The following is a 20,539-nucleotide window of genomic DNA, read 5'->3' as shown; positions in this document are numbered from 1 at the left end:
CTTTTCAACATTTGATCGATGAAGGGTAAAGGAAAATGGTCTTTACGGGTAGCATCATTTAATTTTCGATAATCAATGCACACCCGCCACCCCATGATAGTCCTGGTAGAAATCAATTCATTCTTTTCATTTGTGATAATGGTCATGCCATTCTTTTTAGGTACGCATTGAACCGGGCTCACACAAGGACTGTCAAAGATAGGGTAAATAAGACCTGCATCAAGGAGTTTAACAATCTCCTTCTTAGCCACTTCCCACATGTGCGAGTTTAGTCGCCTCTGTCGTTGCACACACGGTTTGAAGTTATCTTCCATGAGAATTTTGTATGTACAATAAGAGGGACTTATACCCTTGATGTCCTGAATTTTCCATGCGATAGCTGGTTTATGGGCTTGCAACATAGAAACGAGTTTAGATTTTTGACTTACAGACATATCAGCAGCAATGATCACCATGAGTTTAGATTCCTCCTAGAGAAAAGCATACTCAAGATGTTCTGGGAGTGGTTTAAACTCTAACTCAGGAGGTTCTTCAATTGAAATTTTACTCCCATATTCATTTGCTTTTTCCAACTCCTTATGCTCTTCCTCTGTTGGCTCATAACCTTCAGCCATCAAGGTGGTCATCAAATCCACCTCATCCAACATGTCCTCTTCACCATTTGCTATCTCACATTCACCTGTTCCCTGCAATTTTGGAAACTCCTGCAAAAACGTAACATGCGTTTCCACAGTTTGCAAATAATAACGAGTATCATCTAGGGACACGGGGTACTTTGAGGCCTTGTCAATAGCAAATTTTGCCTTTTGGTCACCTATTCTAAGGGTCAATTGTTGGCCATAAACATCAATAAGAAATCTAGTGGTATTTAAAAATGGGTGAAATTCTTTCATCCACTTCCATGTCTAGAACCACAATGTTGGCCCAGAAAATCAATGTCCCGGTATTAACTAGCATGTTCTTTATAATCCCACGAGGGAATTTGATAGAGCGGTCAGCTAATTGTATGGCCATGCGCGTGGGTCTAAGTTCCCCTGGGGCTAGTTTAATATAAATAGAGTAGGGCATTAAATTAATACTAGCACCCAAATCGCCAATGCCCGCATACAGTTAAGGTCCCCCAATAAATAAGGAATAGTAAAACAACCCAGATCTTCCAGCTTCTGGGGGAGCTGGTTTGTCACCACCGCTTAACATGCCGCATTCAAAGTCACTGGTGAAACGCTTTCCATCTTTTTCCAGTTGGTGAGCAAATCCTTCATGAACCGAGCATACTTGGGCATCCCCGCAATAACATCAATAAAGGGCAAGTTGACATTCACTTTCTTGATCAACTCCATAAACTTTAACTTTTTCGCCTCTAACTTCTCTAACCTCTGTTTTTTCGGATACGAGAGCGGTGGTTGATACTCTTTGACTACCGGCTTAGTAGCAACAGTTTCCGCTACCTTAACAACTTTTTCAATCACCTGTTTCAGCTCCTTAACCACTTCCGGTTCACTAACAATAACCGGCTCATTTTCTTCAACTAATGGAACCCGCAAATCATACTCATCGGGCTTCTTTGGTGGATCATAAGCTAACCCACTCCGAGTAGTAATAGCATTGACGTGCCCATTTTTCGGGTTAGTATCCGTGTTGCTAGGTAACTCCCCTAGCTTTCTCTCTTTCCTCTGATTTGCAATCTGACCAATCTGCTTCTCTAAATTCTGAATAGCGGTATGTTGGTTTCTAAACAACCAATCGTTCTTCTCATTGGTTGAGTAACGGTAGTAACGAGCCGAGTTTGAGATAACATAAGCTTCTCCATCATAGCTTCGAGATTGGACTTCTTCACTTCAACTTGGGTTTTTTGGAAATACCCCGGAGCTTGTTGTTGAAAATCCCCATTGATACCCGGTTGAAACCTCGAACCTTGTTGCCCTTGAGGATTATAGTGACTGTTGAAATTTCTGTTAAAACTGAGCTCTACCTTGAAACTGATTGTTGTTTTGTTGACTAATATACACAATTTCCTCTTTTTGATTCATAGTCAACCCCGCATCACAATCCTTAGCCAAATGAAGCCCACCACATAATTCACACCCAACTTTCATACCATGGATGTCTTTGTCCATCTTCTCTAAATGTCTACCAAACTTGTCCAACTTAGCATTTATCGAAGCAAAATCATCGTAAGCACCGGCACTTGCGACTGAAGAAGAAGAAGATCGCGATAAATCATTAACCTCATGCCATTCATGAGAATACTCAGCTTGCTTCTCAATTATCTCGTAAGCCTCATGTTCGGTTTTATCCATGAGACTACCCCCTGCAGCTTGATCAATAGTAACACGGGTGTTGATATTACACCCCTTATAGAAAGTCTGTACCTTGTGAAAGGTATCCAACCCGTGTTGAGGGCAAGATCGCAACAAACGACTGAAGCAATTCCAAGCAGCATAAAGAGTCTCGTTAGGCTTTTAACGAAACTGAGAAATCTCTTATTGAAGTCGAGTAACCTTAGATGCAGGAAAGTACTTGCTTAAAAACTTTTCCATCAACGTATTCCAATACTCGATTGTCCCATCAGGTAAACTATCTAACCAAACTCTAGCTTCCCCCTTTATTGACAATGGGAAAAGCTTCATGTATATAGCGTGATCATGGACATTCCTGATCTTGAACAACCCATAAATCTGCTGAAAAATACGATGATGCTCGTTAGCATCCTCATGTGGTTCACCTCCGAACTGACATTTGGTCCCAATCATACTGATGATGGGGCCCTTAATCTCGAAATAATCAGTAACTTCCGGAGTTCTGATAGCATTACCCTAGCCAACTCGGGTGGCCTTCATCATTTTCGCCATACTCAGACCTTGTCGTTCCATCTGACGAATTACGGGAATCTCTGAATGAAATGGAATATTAGGTATCTCTAGTTGTTGAGGGACAACCAATGTTTCTTGAGTTTCTTACAACCGTATCTGTAAAACTATCCAAATTAATCACAGGGTTGCTAGATAATGGAGAAAAAAATATTCATTTCTGAATCCAGCGTGTGTGACTCGTCCGTATTAAGACCTTAAATAACTCTCTGGTTCCGGATAAGGCAAATTCAATTCAATGTTTGACGAGCGTGTATATGACATAAACCACCTGTAAACAGCAAGAACGAAACTAACAAACTAATTAAATGCACCGACTCGAACAAGAATAAACTAAGAACAAAAATTATCTAACACAATAAGACACAACTAAAACAATTAGATGACAATCTTCATTTTTGACACAACTGTCCCCGGCAGCGGCGCCAAAAACTTGATGTGTAAAATCGCGTATATAAAATATGTGGGAAATACCGGTTCAATAGATTGTTACACACTAACGGGCAGTGTACCCGATCGTGCAATAGTATAAAGTTGGTAAATCCAAGATCGTTCCAAGGACAGTTTACACGTGTGAATTAAGATTGTAACTAATGAAATTAAACTAAAGTTAATCTAAGAAATTTGAAAGTACGAAGATAAGTTGTTTTGGCTATTTAACGATTAGCCGAATCAAAGATAATTTTAACTAATAACAAAGAAAAACAATATTTTTGGTATTTTTATGTTTAAGACTTTAAAGCAAATAGACAAGATAAGTTGTGACTCAAATAAGAGAACAAATGTTCGTCCAGACCTTTTACACCTAGTGCTGGATGTAATTGGATTAAGCTCGAATTGTGAATTAAAGCATGTGAATTACCTAATCGGTCCACCAAGAATTCCCCAGCGCAGACACGACAACTAAGATTACACAGTACGGACCAAAATATGACCGATTTGCGAGAAGAATAATAGATGAAATGCGCAATATCAAAAGGGATAATGAACTGGGATTTCCCTACCGAATTGCGGAACCGGAACCATTAATGTTTGTTTGCATCAGGACCACCAAAGTATTCACTTAACGAACTTTTTTAACACATGTTAGCGTCAGGGACCCCTGCGTAAGATTGATATGTCGCAGTGACCACCCATGTCAAAACAAAGAAACATAGACTTCGAGTGAAATTTGGGGTAAAACATAGACTTCGAATGAAATTTGGGGTAATTTGCAGGGACCACTCAAGTACTATTTTCTAAAAAAACTTAATAGTAATAAATATATCAATATAATATAAATAAATCATCTTTTTTTATCTATTATAAGAAAACATTAAATACATCACTCACTTTTAAAAAATTCTAGTTGTCAAAATATCCATCATTGGATGGAAAGCTTATCTTGAATCTGAGCCGCTGGAAAAAAAAATACAGTGGCGGATCTAGCATTCGTAATCACAAACGTTCAAAAAATTTCTACTAGATGTTTTATTTCAATGGTATCACTAAAAAAAATGTACACTATCCAGTTGTGTCAGTACTTAAAAACTGAAGAAAAAAAAATTCCATTACACCGCGTATTTCAGTGGTGTATCGTGCTATCACTGGGCCTATAGTAGATCCGCCCCTGCAATTAAAATTATATGTACTTTTTACCGAGAATACGTCACCCATCAAGTATATTTACAATCATCATTTGATGCTCTAATCTAGCTGCAACTCCATAAAGTGTATATTGAACGTAAGTAGTGTCTACAAGACAAGCACAAGCACATAAAGTGCGGATGAAGGTTTGAATTGCATATGCGTTTATGATTTCTAAGTTGTCAAGGGAACGACAATGACTTAAAATAATATCATTCCACTCCACTAATATATATGAGAGACTTATTATGTGAAAGTTTGAAATTAGGTTTTTGCTATATTAATAGACAAATATACAAAATGTGATATTCTACTATAATGGGCGTGAGGAAACATTAGTGTTTATGGATAAACACCAATAAGGAGACACCAAGAAGCTATATGTAAGAATGATGTGTTTTTATAGATAACTATATATGGAGTATTTTACAATTTATAAGACCATTATAGTTATGGTTAGAATATTTTTGCGGATGATGTGTAATTGTGGGTAAAATTGTGTTGACATAGCAATGTTAAGGGGTTGTAATGACATTGTTGTGTGGGAGTGTTGTTGCTGATGTACTACTCTCTATCATTTAATTAAATTTAATATACTCTAAACATAAATAAAATATATAAATAATAAAATAATATATACCAAATAATATATAATATATAAATAATAAAATAAAATATACCAGTTAAGTAAACGAAAACATTAAACAAATTTAAAATACTAAAAAATAAAAAAGTTAGTTAATAAAAGTAGAAAAAATCTAGTTGAAAGTGCGAAATTTAGTAAAAGAGAGTGCTCGACTGGATCTCCCAGTAAGTTGATCATGTACCTTTTTATCACGTATTTCTCTATTAACCGTATCTCTATCCACACATTACACAAAAGCATTCTTTCTTTCATCAACTCAACTTGACAGCCATCAACCCATCATAATATATGCAGTCTTTAGATTTTTAAAATTCCACACAACTTCACCTAATGTTTTAAGCCATTCGATAACCAATACCATTCCACATCCCCCGGTCAGTAAAATGAACACATCACTCGAAATGTATATGTTATCGTTTGCCACGAGAAATGTTCTTCACTACCACTTAAAATCTGGTTACCTAATGTTTGGCCGTTTCTAAGTCCAAGAAATTGTGAGTACTCTGGAGTCTGGAGTCGATCAAGATATGAACTACTTGATTATTCACTTGTACCGTAAGTTACATGGTTTCGCAAGCATTCGTGCCCATGAGAGCATTCAACGAGATGTGAATAATGTGCTCTTTTGCTACCACTTAGACCTTCAGTTCCCACACTATCTTATTTACATCATCAAATTCTTGCTCACCACAATTTCATCGGTTAGTGGTCTGACTCCTTTAGGGGAGGTCAGGAGTTCGACTCACGTTGGCTACATATTAAAAATACAATTTCATCAGTGCCATGAAGTATCCACCCATGACACCCTTCTCATATCATTTGGGGGTAAAGGGGAGGGGGGGTTTTACTTGGCCGTGCCCTTGGATCGGCTTCAAGGTTTCCTCCCGGGCAGCGATGGGGGCGGAGTTATTATCGCTGTATTGGCATAGTCGAAACGGGAGATGATCGCAATGGGTGGTTTAGTCCCCCTCGGGTGATCCCAATCATTGTTCCAAAAAAAAAAAATCGTGCTCACCGCATTCTTCAATTCCAGTCATTTTCAATTATTATAATCAAGATTTTTACTATAACAATAATCTATATAAATATATGGAGATGGAGATGGAGATGATTAGAGCACTGGGAATGTCAGGCCTGACTTGCTGAGTCAGAAAAAGTGGAGAGTGGTGACCTCTGTCAGTTGGGCATGTCAGTTTATATTTTTATTATTATTTTTAAGATTTTAAAAATAACATAAATTAATATAATTATTAAAATTAACATAAATAGAAATAACTTCCATTAAAATAAAAATAAAACATTACAATTCCTAAAAAAAAAAAAAAAAAAAAAAAAAAAAAAAAAATACAATTCCTAAATATAAAAAAAACATTACAATTCCTATTTATAAAAAACCAATACGAAACGATTCAATTTCCACTTCGAAGCTTGGCCCGAATTGCCGCTTTCTTCGCTTGAAGAACCAATACATCTTCTTCATCTATTCCCGCTATAGACATTTGTAGTATTTTCAAATCAAAGTAACTAGTCATTGAATCAAAAGTGCTGCGTGCACTTTCATCAAACGAGGATCTTGCGGAAGCGGCGGAGCTCGAAGACGTCTTTTATGATTTTGATTTTCTTGATTTTTCGGGAGGTCGTTGTGTTGCATCCTCCCCATATAGCTCCGCATTTGGATTCTCTTCCGGTTCCTCATCAAGATCACAATCATCCAAACTAACACAATCACGTTTGGTTGTTTTAAGTGGAGTCGGGTTGTTCCACTTTTGCTTGTCTTTTAGGAATTCCCAAGTTAGGTTATTGTTAAACCTCTTAAACGTCTCCACCTTGTATTGTGCATCACAACGTTCCTTGAAATTGACATCGCCCTTGCCACTACGTGGAACTCGTTTGAGACGACTCACGATTCCACCATACTTTCTGCAACATTCATTCATTTTTGTCCATTTGGAGGTCAACATATCCTTCGTTCGTTTGTAAGGTGGACCCCTCGAATGGTACTCATTCATAACTACGTTTCAAAACGAAGCTGACTTTTGATCAATGCCTTGGTTTGGATCTTCAGAAGCCGCAATCCACGATTGAGCTAAACGTAGCTCATCTTTGGGTTCCCACAAGTACTCAATTCGTCTTCTAGGTTGAGACGAATCGACCGCAACTTCTTTTCCTTTAACCTTTGCTCTCAACTTGCGTTTTGGTGCTTGTGGTATTTGTTGTGTTTGTTGAACTTGTGTTTATTGTGTTTGTGGAACTTGTGATTGTTGTTGTTGTTGTTGTTGCCACACCATAAATGCTTGCATTTGCTCGGGAGATATTTGTGGAAATGATTGTTGTGAATTGGCAAAATTCAAAAAACCGAGATTAGCCTCACCACCACCACTAGCCGAACCTTGAGCCGATCCAGGTGAATAGGGTGAGAGTGGACTCCATTGTGAATTGAGATAATGTTGGTCATTTGACATTTTTTTTTTTTTTTTTTTGTGTGAATGAGATTTGTGTTTGTGAATTAGATTTGTGTTTGTGCAAGTGTTGTGTATATATAGAAAGTAAAAAAGAAAAAAAAAAAAAAAAAAAACCCCAACGGTATAAAATTCCAACGGTTATTTCTATTTTTTTATTAGTTGTTGCGACTTCCGTCGCATTAGAGACTGATATGGTGGCGACGAGCAAGTGACTGAGCTCCACTCCTGGTGCTCTGAGTGACAATCTATGGCATGTTATAATTTATTATTTAATATATAAATATAAACATACGTCTAATTATAACAATTGGTATATTGTATTATATTAAATACTAGTGAAATGACCCGTGGAACCACGGGTTTGTTTAAACGATACAGTTTAATTATATATTTTAGGTATTAAGTGAACGTAAATGTTAAAGTCATTTAGTTTAATGACCCGTGGAACCACAGAGTTCGACTAAGAAACTCGTCAGCTGAACATTTCATCAAACACCTAAAATGTATATTAAACAATCCACATCCAATCATAAGAGATATATTGGTTGTCATTTTATTTTAAAAGTGTAACTTAAAATATAAATTTAGAATTTGTTTCATTCTGCCTAACTTTTATACATCCTCGTACTCAATTCAAAATAATTAATTAAAATAATTCAAAACAATTTATTTTTAATAATTAAAATAATTATTAATAAGATTTAATAATAATTAATTAATTAATAAGATTCGATTGTAATTCAAAATTATTTAGATTAATGACATCACCTACCATGCTTAAATTTTTTTCTTTTTCTTTTTGATTTTTTCTTAACAAATGAATTAGCCTAATAATGACATCATCACTAGAGGATTTTAATATTAACTATAGATTTGTGTCTTATGTTTTAATCAGGTGAATTAACGAGTTATTATCTAGTTAATCGGGATCGCAAATAATATAATTATAGTTAATTATTAATTATAATGAATATAATAATAATAACAACAACAACAACAATAATAATAATAATAATAATAATAATAATAATAATAATAATAATAATATAGTAATAATAATAATAATAATAATAATAATAATAATAATAATATTAATAATAATAATAATAATAATAATAATAATAATATTAATATTAATATATTAATACAGTATATAATAATATATCTATATCTATATAGTCTAATAAACCTCTAAAATGATGATGTTATCATTAAGCTTAATTTTCATAATAATGATGTCATAATTATAAATTAATTTAATTTAAAAAATAATACAAAATCTTTTATAAAATAAAATATTAATCTCTCCTAAATTGTAATTTTATCTTTCTAAAAAAATTTAAAAGACATTTATTATTATTATTATTATTAAAAATATAAATATAAATACTCAACTTTGATGTAAAATCAACGACAAGTTTCTTAGTCGTAATCCGTGGTTCCACGGAGTAATAAACTAAATGACTTTAACATTTACATTCACTTAATACGTAAAATATATCATTAAACTGTTTCGTTTAAACAAACCCGTGTTTCCACGGGTCATTTCACTAGTTAGTAATACAACAAAATTTAATTAAAATTTTAATTACAAATGAAAGTGAGAGATTTATCGGTTAACGGCCTAAATTTTTTTTTTTTTTTTTTTGAAAAGCAACAATTATATTAATAAAAGCGCAAAGAGTTACAACGTGTTACACGCGATGTCTTCTCAAAATACAAGCATAATTCCCACAAGTTAACTAACAAGTCGTTAATCTAGCAAGAAACTAAACTAAGAAAATATGGGGGTTGTGGACCCAATTATGCCAATCGATCTTTTTTTCTCGGCATCTCTTCGCAACCCAATCAAATGATTTAACTTGTATCTCACATATCGCAATCGAAGCGGACCAAACTTTATTATTGAAGATTTTTTGGTTACGATTATGCCATATAAGATATCCGGTAGCCCAAGTAATCGCTTGCCATAATTTAGAACCAAACTCCGTCATCCCAATATTCGATGAACCTTGAAATAATGCATTGATACTAATTGAAGATAACAAATTTACTCCCCACCAATCAAACACCTTTTCCCAAATCTCGAACACATGTTTGCAAAACACTAACGCGTGATCCACCGATTCAATGTCATCATCGCAAAGTTGACACTGTACACTATTCAAATCAATACCACGTTTGTCTAGCTCGGATAAGGTCGGTAATTTCTTTTTTCTCGCCCTCCAAATGAACACCTCCACTTTTTTAGGAACAAAATTGTTACGGAAAGTTTCAACACAATTAGTACCTGGAACTAGTAGCTTCAAGTCGATAAGTTTAGAAAGCTTGTTTGTAGAAAAAAGACCATTGCCCGATGGCTCCCATTTCCATGAGTCTGACTTCGAATGATCCATGGGTACGGAAGTGATAGTGCTCCAAATGAACATATATTTAGTCGCAATATCATCCCAATATGTAAATTTTTTAGTTGTAATTATTCTATTTTTAAGTTGTAATCGTTTAAATAAATAAATGTGAAGACGAAGCACGAAGATTAAAGAATTGAAGAAAAAGTGCCACTAAAGCCTGAAAAGTGCCACTAAAGCCATAGTGCACTCAAAAGTGCCACTAAAAGTGATTTAAAGACTTGCGCGGATTTTGAGAGTTAAGGAAAATAATTTTTTGTGCAAATTACAAATTGAAAAACGCAAAGTACAAGATATCTACGCGTACGAAAGGACGTTCAAAAATCCGGAACCGAGACATAAACCGAGCATCAACGCGCGAGTCAACGGGCCTAAAATTACAAGTCAACTATGCACAAGAATATAATATAATATATATATATATATAATTATATAAATTATATATATTATATTATATAATTAAATATAACTTCGACAAGGTTGCAAACAAATCAATATGAGCTGGATCAGGCGGCCATGCGATCGCATGGCCAGGAAGCACGTTTTCCATGGGTTCGCATGGACCAAAAAGTTGGGCCAAGTCCTATAAATAGTCAGTTTGCTCAACGAACTCAGCACACCTTTCACTCTTTCTTTCTTCTGATCTCTCTCAATATATATTTTTATATATAATATATATTAGTTTAGTTTTATATTAGTTAGTTTGGGTAATGTAACGGGTATTTTATGGGTTCTAAAGTCGAAATTCTGTCCATGTAACGCTACGCGATAAATAATCATTGTAAGTTATGTTCTCCCTTTTTAAATTAATGTATCGTACTTAAGTTATTATTATGCTTATTTGAGCCGAAGCAATCGTAATGTTGGACTAAATATTAAGACGGGGTATTTGGGCTTTGGACCATAATTGGGGTTTGGACAAAAGACCGACACTTGTGGAAATTGGACTATGGGATATTTATGGGCTTTATATTTGATTAACTAAATGATATCTTGTTAATTTAATATAGAGATTTATAATTTGACGTATCTATATATAACCACATACGCTTGACTGGGTACGGTGAGCGGGATATTTATAAATACTAATAATTATTCATTTGACCGGACACGGAGATGGATTAATAGTCAATGGACTCATTAAAACAGGAGTGGATTACATTCAAGGGAAATTGGTGTAATTGTTAATATGGTATTGAAACCTTGGGTTACACGCAGTCGATAACCTGGTTTAATCATTAACAATGTATTAAAACTTTATTACAGTTTAAGTTCCCAATTAGTTGGAATATTTGACTTCGGGTATAAGGTTAGTTTGGCGAGCATTTTATAATTATGACCGATGAACTATTATGGGCAAAAACCAGATAGGTATCAAATAAATCCAGTACAAAGGACAATTAACCCAGGGTAATAGTTTAAAATCAAAACGTCAAACATCATGATTACGGAAGTTTAAATAAGCATAATTATTTTATTTTATTTCATATTTTATCGCAATTTTATATATCGTCATTTAAATATCATTATTTATTTTACGCTTTGAATCAAGTTATATATAATATTTTGCATTAGGTTTTAACTGTGATATAAAATATAAAATCGATAAACCGGTCATTAAACGGTAAAACCTCCCTTTTATAATAATAATAATTGTAATATATATATATATATATATATATATATATATATATATATATATATATATATTGTACAAATATAGTTATATAAAAATATAGTGTAAAATAAGCCGTCTCCCTGTGGAACGAACCAGACTTACTAAAAACTATACTACTCTACGATTAGGTACACTGCCTATAGTGTTGTAGCAGAGTTTAGGTATATCCCATTTGTAAATAAATAATAAAACTTGTGTAATTTGTATCGTATTTCGTAGTAAAAATAATAGTATTTCGTACGCCTCCGCTTCACACATCAGGAAGCAATCAAAGCAATTATCTGCTGTAACTCGAAGAGAGTTCGACCCGTCAGCTCGCGTATCTAATCCCATGCACTAACAGTGGTATTCCCGTCCCAAAACACTCTTTCTCTGACTCGTGCTGCCCAATTCCTCTCCAGCCGAAATAATCTTTTGTAGGACTGCTCAAAAGGAATAGAAGAAGCCCATGCATCGCTCCAGAACGATGTGTTGCCTCCGTCTCCAATAGTTTTAATAAACGACTTGGAGAAAGAGATCCCCGAATCATCAATGTGACCACCTGTTAGGATGATATTTGACCAAGTAGAATTATAAGTGAAAGCTTTTTTGTTATTAAAAGACTCGAAACCACCCGAAGACCCATAACTGCTCGAAATAACTTTGACCCACAAAGCGTTGGGCTCAGTTTTAAACCTCCACCACCACTTCCCGATCAAAGCTAGATTTTTTCTTTTTAGAGAACCCAAATTTAACCCCCCGACCCGTATGGTAAGAGAACTTCCTCCCATTTAACCCAAGCAATTTTTGAATCACACCTCATCCCGCCCAAAAAAAGGAACGTCTCACACTCTCAAGTTTTTTTAGCACACATGGCGGGGCACGAAAGAGCGAGAAGAAATACAACGGAAGACTATTTAGCACCGACTTTACAAGTGTTAATCGACCCCCAAAAGACACCGAACGAGCCTTCCAATCCGAAAGTCGTTTCTCAAATTTATCGATCGCCGGTTTCCAACTATCCAATTTTTTCATATTTGCACCAATCGGGAGACCAAGATAAGTGAAGGAAGTGCACCTACTTTACAACCGAATGCAATAGCCAAATACCTCACCTCTTCATTTTCAACACCCAACCCGAAGATACTACTTTTATGATAGTTAACTTTGAGTCCCGATGATAATTCAAAACATTTAAGAAGCTTCATGAGATTTCTTATATTTCTCAAATTCCATTTTCCAAAATAAATCGTGTCGTCCGCGAATTGTAGGTGAGAAACACAAACTTTGTCACGTCCTATTTCAACTCCTTCAAACATGTTATTTTTTACCGCCGATTTTGTTAATGCTTTCAAACCTTCCGTGGCAAGAATAAATAGAAAGGGGGATAAAGGATCCCCTTGACGAACCCCCCTTCCTAGTTTAAATTCCTTCGTAGGTGAGCCATTCACAAGAATTGAGATAGAAGCGGATTGAAGGCAAGACATTATCCATTTTCCTCCACTTGGAACCAAAACCCATGAAACACATTACTTCAACCAAGAATTCCCAATTTAGACAATCAAACGCTTTCTCGAAATCAACTTTGAAGATGAGACTTTTTGTATTATTTTGCTTTAGGTGACCAATTGTCTCATTCACAACAAGGGCACCATCAAGGATGTTTCGACCCTTAATAAATGCACTTTGTTCAGAGCCTACTAACTTCGGGACCACCTTTCTAAGCCGGTTCGACAGAAGTTTGGCTACTATTTTGTAGTAGCTCCCAATAAGGCTAATCAGGCGGTATCATTGAGGGATGATGGGTTCGAGACTTTTGGAACCAATGTGATAAAAGACGCATTACACCCGTTGGAGATTTCGCCATTGTCCCAAAAAGATTGAATGGCATTGATGAGATCAACCTTAATAGTTCCCCAAAATTTCTTGTAAAAACTCAAATTGAACCCATCGGGGCCCGGGGCTTTTGTGCCACTACAATCTCTAATCACCTCCCATATTTCTTTTTCTTCGAAAGGAAGCTCGAGTAATTCAGCTTCTAATGTCGACAGCTTACCACCATAACTGGCAGACTGCTGAATCCCATCAGATACGAAGTCAGAAGCATTACTAGCAGTAGAATCTGGGTTCAGCCCACTAAGATTTGATCCAGGCCTGTTCGGCCCACTAAGGTTCGGCCCAGAATTGATCAAACAGTCCACCATTTGTGGCCTGATGTTTGATTTAGCCTCGTAAATATGCTAAAAATGTGCCACTATTTCGCCCTTAACATCGATCGGATTTTTGTTCCAAACACCGTTTATGTTGAGACCTCGAATATTGTTTTTATTATATCTTCGCTTAATCGTGGCATGGAAATATTTTGAGTTTTCGTCACCTTCTAAAGTCCAACTTGTTCGGGATTTTTGCTTAAGCATGTTAACTTTGATGCTTTCTTTTTCCATCCAACATCTTCTCACCTCTATCCATGATTTCCTATCACTCTCATTCAAACCACCTAATTCTGCCTTTTTTTCCCAATCATCAACCTTGGTCTTGAGCGAGTCAATTTCTTTGTCTAAATTCCCATATGCTCCTTTGCTCCAATCCCTAAGATCAAACTTAACATTTTTCAATCTATCCCTAAATATGCAATCCTTTCGAGAGCCACCCACCGGTTTATCCCACGCTTTTTTAATTATTTCACCCGCATCTTCGTTGTTGAACCATTCGTTGAAAACTTTGAAAGGTTTAGGGCCATAATCAATAACTTTGTCTCTCAACACCAAGGGACAATGATCCGATGTCTTTCTATCTAATGGGAGAACCGAGAGGTCCTTCCAAAGATTGATGAATTTATCAAAAACAAAAAACCTATCGAGCTTGCTAAACTTTGCACCATCATCACTTATTCTCTTGAACTTTCTTCCAATGATGGGGATTTCAATTAGGTTATTTTTTATGATGAACTCGTTAAAACGTGCAGCCCTTCTATTATGAAAAACACAATTTAGTCGATCCGAACTTTCTCTAACTTCATTAAAGTCTCCACAAAGAACCCAAGCCGTATCAACATCTCTCATAATACTATTAAGTTGCCCCCACATTTGTTTTTTTCTCGCATCATCATGAGGACCATACACATTTACAATAATCGATTATTGACCCGAAATAACCCAATGGCCCCGAATAGTAATGAAAAAATCTGAGCACTAAGTATCCAAAGACTTAAAACATCTTTTATCCCAAATAAGTAACATCCTGTAACATCCCGCCTTTTTCCGTTTACTTTTTCGTTATACTATTTTAAACTCCGTTATATGTTTATAACATCTCCCGTTAATACGCGTTTTAAATTATCTCGTTTAGGTAATTCACGCACCCGTTTCCAAAGTTGAGGGACTAAGTTTGACAAAGGAGCAAAGAGGTGACTAGGTCAAAGAGTCAACACTCTTCCTACTCCATTCATTATTTCTTTTCTTTTCCATTTTTCTCTAATACTTTCACAAATTCTCTCAAACACCATTTCAAAGATTCATCATCTAATCAAAATCTAGCAAGCTTCAATCTAAACTAATTACATATTTGGAATCCTTGCAACTTCCTCTTCGATTCCATACCGATTACATCTCATTTGGGTAACTTTCTAAAATCACTAGATTTTGTGTTCTTGATGTTTTTAAGTTATAAAGTTGTTAATTAGTGTATATGGCTCAAGTCTAACATGAATATATGATTTATATGCTCGATTTCGTTATTTGAAGTAATTAGCTTGAGTATGAACTTTGGTGTGTTTGATTTGGTAATTTAGTTGCTTGAATGTTGTTAAATGTTAAAAATGCATGTATTAAATGTGTTCCTAGTATCACTAGCTTCAATTTGATATGTAGGTTGCTTGAGAAAACTCCATAAACTCGATTATTGGTTTTGGTGGATTTGGGTTAGGGTTTGATGAACTTGAAATGGACTTTTGATGCTTTGAATGACATAAAATGTTATTTGTAAGTGTTAGGTTGTATTGTATGCTTGATCACCTTCGAAACGGCATATCATTCATGTAAATTGGTTGCCGAATCATCGAATTTCATTTATGAACTTGAATTCATTTAATGAGGAGCTTTGAATGTGATTTTGGTTGTTGTAAATGTAAAAGTGATTGATGAAATGTGTTTAGTTGTTTTCCTTATCAAAATACCTTTCCGATGATATAAGATACATGCTTTGGTTGTTTGCGGGTCATAAATGGTGATTGTTTGAAGTTAGGTTCGTGCATAAAACTTAAAAACTGCCAGTTTTCTCTGCACAGGTAATGGCGCGGCGCGCCATATACCCGCGCGGCGCGCCAAAGTAGGCTGTCTAACTTTGTCCATTTTTGGAAAATGTCTGCTGTGCTACGCACCTCCGATTCACATGTAACTTGTTCTAACATGCTCATATATGATTAAAAACCTCAGAAAAATAGTTCGGGACCCGACCCGAACGTGTTGACTTTTTCATTGACTTTGACCGACCAAAGTTTGACTTTTTGTCAAACTTAACCAAATGATTATGCAACATTCCTAACTTGTTTCTATACTTGTATCTTGCATGAAACTTGACAAATTGATTCACATGCTACGTAATCGAGTCGTAACGAGCCATAGGACTAATTGAACATCTTTGACCTTTTGTGTTTACCGTTGTTGATACGACCTATTTATTTAGGTCAAGGCTAGCATTGTTCTTTGCACACGTTACTTGTCGAAGTACGTATTTACTCTTTCGCTCAAGGTGAGATCATAGTCCCACTCTTACTCTTTTGAACTTACTTTTGGGATGAGAAAACATAAACAATTCTTTTAACTAAGTGAACACAAGTACATGAAAACAAACATTCTACATACGAGTTCAGAACAAAATCCTCAATTCGATTATCATTAGTTACACTTGCAGGGTGTAAGTGTAGGCGTGAACTTATGTTGTATGGCCATATGGGTTTGACAAACCCTCACTTCGGACGGTTCGCTACCGTCTACGGGTGAAATATATTTTCAAGAAACAGTGTATGTTCTAACACTATTGTGATGGGGTTCTATGGAAGGAAACGTTAAGCCTTGATAATTGGGTGCTCGTGAATATTAACTTTTAGAATGTATTACTATTTATCAATGATGCAAATCTTGTGGTTCGACTTACTTTTACATACTTACTTACTTAAACCTATGATTTCACCAACGTTTTCGTTGACAGATTTCTATGTTTTTCTCAGGTCCTTGAACATTAGGTGATACATGCTTCCGCACATTCTTTTTGATACTTGCTTTGGATGTCGAGTATACTTGCATAGTTGGAGCGTCTTTTGACTACTTTAAACTGTGTCGCACGTGTTTCATTTGTACTTTAAACACTGTTATGTACTAGTTATGGAAACTACTTTTGTAAACTTTGAAACATCCAAAATTATGAAATGAATGCGACATATTTTCGGTCAAACTTTGTCTTAAGGACTTATGACCATGTAATGGGACCTACGTAGACGGCGCCGTCAAACATGATTTGGTCGGGTCGCTACAGATGGTATCAGAGATTTGGTTGTAGGGATTTAGAGTTCATTTGTGTCTACCCCGCGTCATAGGGTACATTAGTGAATCTAGACTACAACCGACATATAGACTTGAAGTAGGAATTATTTGACTACTTGTGCATCATACTCGAATTCTCCTATCATATCTAACTCTTGTTCGATCTTGATCCTACGCTGATAAATTTTGTTGACGCGCCACCTTGACCTTATGAAGTAATGTTAAATGCACATGTGAACCAGGGTAGTATAATTTCCGGGATTATATTACGGTGATTCACATGGACGTTCCGACATTTCGACATAAAGAATTTAAGGCGAGTCAAGGAAAATTTCTCTCTATCCTTATTCCATATCATGGTTAGTATTATTAAGGATACTAATAAACGATATTCATGTGTTTTGAAGGAACAATGGCCCCTCGTCGTGTACGACGCAATGAAACTCCCGAACAAGCCTTACAACGCATGATAGCCACCGCCGTGGATGCGGCCATGGCCGGTCACTCATCCAATAACAACAATAACAACAACCACAATAACAACAACAATGGAGCCGGTAACTCAAATGAAGGGTGCTCCTACAAATCCTTCATGGGGTGCAAACCTCACACTTTTGATGGAACCGGGGGACCGGTTGTGCTCACCCGATGGTTTGAGCAAACGGAAGCTGTCTTTAGCATAAGCGGTTGTCGGGACCAAGACAAGGTCAAATACTCCACTCACACCTTCGCCGGTGTCGCTCTTACATGGTGGAATACTTATGTATAATCGGTGGGTACCGATGAAGCTCACGCCCTCTCTTGGGCCGATTTAAGGGAAAAGATGGTCATCGAATATTTCCCTCGCGAAGAAACCCGAAAGCTCGAACAAGAGCTAAGAACCTTAGAGGCGGTCGAAAACGATCTCAAGGCCTATAATCAACGATTCGCCGAACTATCCTTGATGTGTCCAAACCTCGTGAACCCCGAATCTCAAAGGGTCGAACTTTATATGTATGGTCTTCCAAAGAGCATCAAACAAGGGGTGATGTCATCCAAACCTGCTAACCTACAACAAGCTTTGAACATGGCCCGCCAATTGATCGAAACGGTTGACGAAATCGTAGTTCCGGCACCTAAGGCAGAGGATAAATCGGGCGGCAACAAAAGAAAGTGGGAACCCTCCCAATCAAGCAACAACAACTTTGCTAAGAAGCCTTACACCTCCGACGGCAAGAAGGGTTATGCCGGGAACCTACCTCTTTGCAACAAATGCAACAAGCATCACTTTGGTGAATGTGGCAAGTTAATTTGCCACCGGTGCCAAGGAGTTGGTCATAAGGCCAATGAGTGTAAAAGTGTTGCCCCCATCGCTCGAAAGGGGCCCAATGCACCAAAAATGGGCACTTGTTATGAATGTGGCCAAAAGGGCCACTATAGAAATGCATGCCCGAAGAGGAAAGATAACCCCAATACGCGCGGCCGAGCTTTCAACATCAACACCGAGGAAGCCCGAGATGACAACGAATTAGTCACGGGTACGTTTCTTCTCAACAACACTTATGTTACTTGTTTATTCGATTCGGGCTCCAATAAGAGTTTTGTATCCAAGACTTTGACTCATTCTTTAAACACTCCACCACTTCCACTAGATACCACTTATACCATTGAAGTGGCCAACGGGAAACTATTGAGTGCCGACACATATTACCGGGGGTGTACGTTAAACATTTTGGGTAATGAGTTTGAAATTGACTTGATACCCATGGAACTAGGAAGCTTCGATGTAATAATCGGTATGAATTGGCTAGCCAAAATGAAATCTCACATCCTTTGTGATCTTAACGCAATCCGAATTCCTATCGAGAATGGTGAACCTTTGATCATCTGTGGCGATAAGAGTTGCACCGGACTCAACCTCGTTTCATGCATTAAAGTTAGAAAACTACTCCGTAAGGGTTGTTTTGCGATCCTTGCTCACGTTAAGAAAGTCGAGTCCGATGAGAAGCACATCGATGATGTGCCAATTGTTAGTGACTATTTCAATGTATTTCCCGACGAATTGCCGGGTCTTCCACCTCATCGACCAGTTGAATTCCAAATCGATCTTATTTCGGGAGCCGCACCCGTAGCATGTGCACCATATAGACTCGCTCCATCCGAAATGCAAGAATTGCAAAGTCAAATCCAAGAACTACTTGATCGTGGTTTTATCCAACCTAGCCATTCACCTTGGGGCGCTCCGATTTTGTTTGTTAAAAAGAAATATGGATCCCTACGAATGTGCATTGATTATCGTGAACTAAACAAACTGACGGTTAAGAACCGATATCCTCTTCCTCGCATCGACGACCTCTTTGATCAACTACAAGGGTCTTGTGTATATTCAAAAATCGATCTCCGCTCGGGTTATCATCAATTAAGGGTTAAGGGGGAAGATGTCTCCAAAACCGCTTTCCGAACTCGTTATGGTAGTTATGAATTCCTTATCATGCCATTTGGTCTCACTCACGCACCGGCGGTGTTCATGGATCTTATGAACCGCTTGTGCAAACCGTATCTTGACAAATTCGTTATCGTGTTCATCGATGATATTTTGGTTTATTCTAAAAGCGAAGAAGAACACGAGGAACACCTCCGACTTGTGCTTGAACTTTTAAGACAAGAACGACTCTATGCCAAATTCTCCAAGTGTGAATTTTGGTTGAAGGAAGTTCAATTTCTTGGTCATGTGGTAAGTGATCAAGGTATTAAAGTCGATCCATCAAAAATCGAAGCCATTAGTAAATGGGAGACTCCTACTACTCCTACTCACATTTGTCAATTCTTGGGTCTCGCCGGATACTATCGTAGATTCATCAAAGATTTCTCTTTGGTCGCTCGTCCTCTAACCACGTTAACTCATAAGGGAAGAAAATTCGTTTGGGCAACCGAACATGAATTCGCATTCCAAATCTTGAAAACGAAGCTAACCACCGCTCCTATCTTGTCACTTCCCGAAGGCAATGATGACTTGTTGTATATTGCGATGCCTCGAAACATGGTTTTGGGTGTGTATTGATGCAACGAACGAAAGTCATTGCTTATGCTTCTCGACAACTCAAAATTCATGAACGAAACTACACGACGCATGATCTCGAACTCGGAGCCGTTGTCTTTGCACTTAAAATGTGGAGACACTATCTTTATGGAACCAAGAGTACTATCTTTACCGATCACAAAAGTCTCCAACACATCTTCGATCAAAAGCAACTAAACATGAGACAACGAAGGTGGATTGAAACCTTGAACAATTACGATTGCGAGCTTCGTTACCATCCCGGAAAGGCAAATGTAGTAGCCGATGCCTTA

General features: G+C 36.8%; 4 protein-coding genes across 4 annotated transcripts; all 4 read right to left on the bottom strand.

Moving 5' to 3' along the window:
• Positions 1 to 470: 470 nt before the first annotated feature.
• Positions 471 to 2,630, bottom strand: LOC139888964 (uncharacterized). Its single transcript, XM_071871943.1, has 4 exons — positions 2,521 to 2,630; positions 1,973 to 2,421; positions 1,200 to 1,801; positions 471 to 704 (listed from the first exon to the last, which is right to left on the bottom strand). Exons 1-4 carry the CDS (start codon positions 2,628 to 2,630, stop codon positions 471 to 473), a joined length of 1,395 nt encoding a protein of 464 aa, XP_071728044.1.
• Positions 2,631 to 9,373: 6,743 nt separating this feature from the next.
• On the bottom strand, positions 9,374 to 10,000 carry LOC139888963 (uncharacterized). The gene has a single exon (XM_071871942.1). The coding sequence runs from the start codon at positions 9,998 to 10,000 to the stop codon at positions 9,374 to 9,376; it is 627 nt and encodes a 208-aa protein (XP_071728043.1).
• A 2,013-nt stretch (positions 10,001 to 12,013) lies between these two features.
• LOC139888962 (uncharacterized) lies at positions 12,014 to 12,460 on the bottom strand. The gene has a single exon (XM_071871941.1). The coding sequence runs from the start codon at positions 12,458 to 12,460 to the stop codon at positions 12,014 to 12,016; it is 447 nt and encodes a 148-aa protein (XP_071728042.1).
• A 1,449-nt stretch (positions 12,461 to 13,909) lies between these two features.
• LOC139888961 (uncharacterized) lies at positions 13,910 to 14,755 on the bottom strand. The gene has a single exon (XM_071871940.1). The coding sequence runs from the start codon at positions 14,753 to 14,755 to the stop codon at positions 13,910 to 13,912; it is 846 nt and encodes a 281-aa protein (XP_071728041.1).
• Positions 14,756 to 20,539: the final 5,784 nt, after the last annotated feature.

This window comes from Rutidosis leptorrhynchoides, chromosome 2 (assembly GCF_046630445.1).
Source record: "Rutidosis leptorrhynchoides isolate AG116_Rl617_1_P2 chromosome 2, CSIRO_AGI_Rlap_v1, whole genome shotgun sequence".
Classification (NCBI taxonomy): Eukaryota; Viridiplantae; Streptophyta; class Magnoliopsida; order Asterales; family Asteraceae; genus Rutidosis; species Rutidosis leptorrhynchoides.
This window is presented reverse-complemented; position numbering and strand designations above follow the sequence as displayed.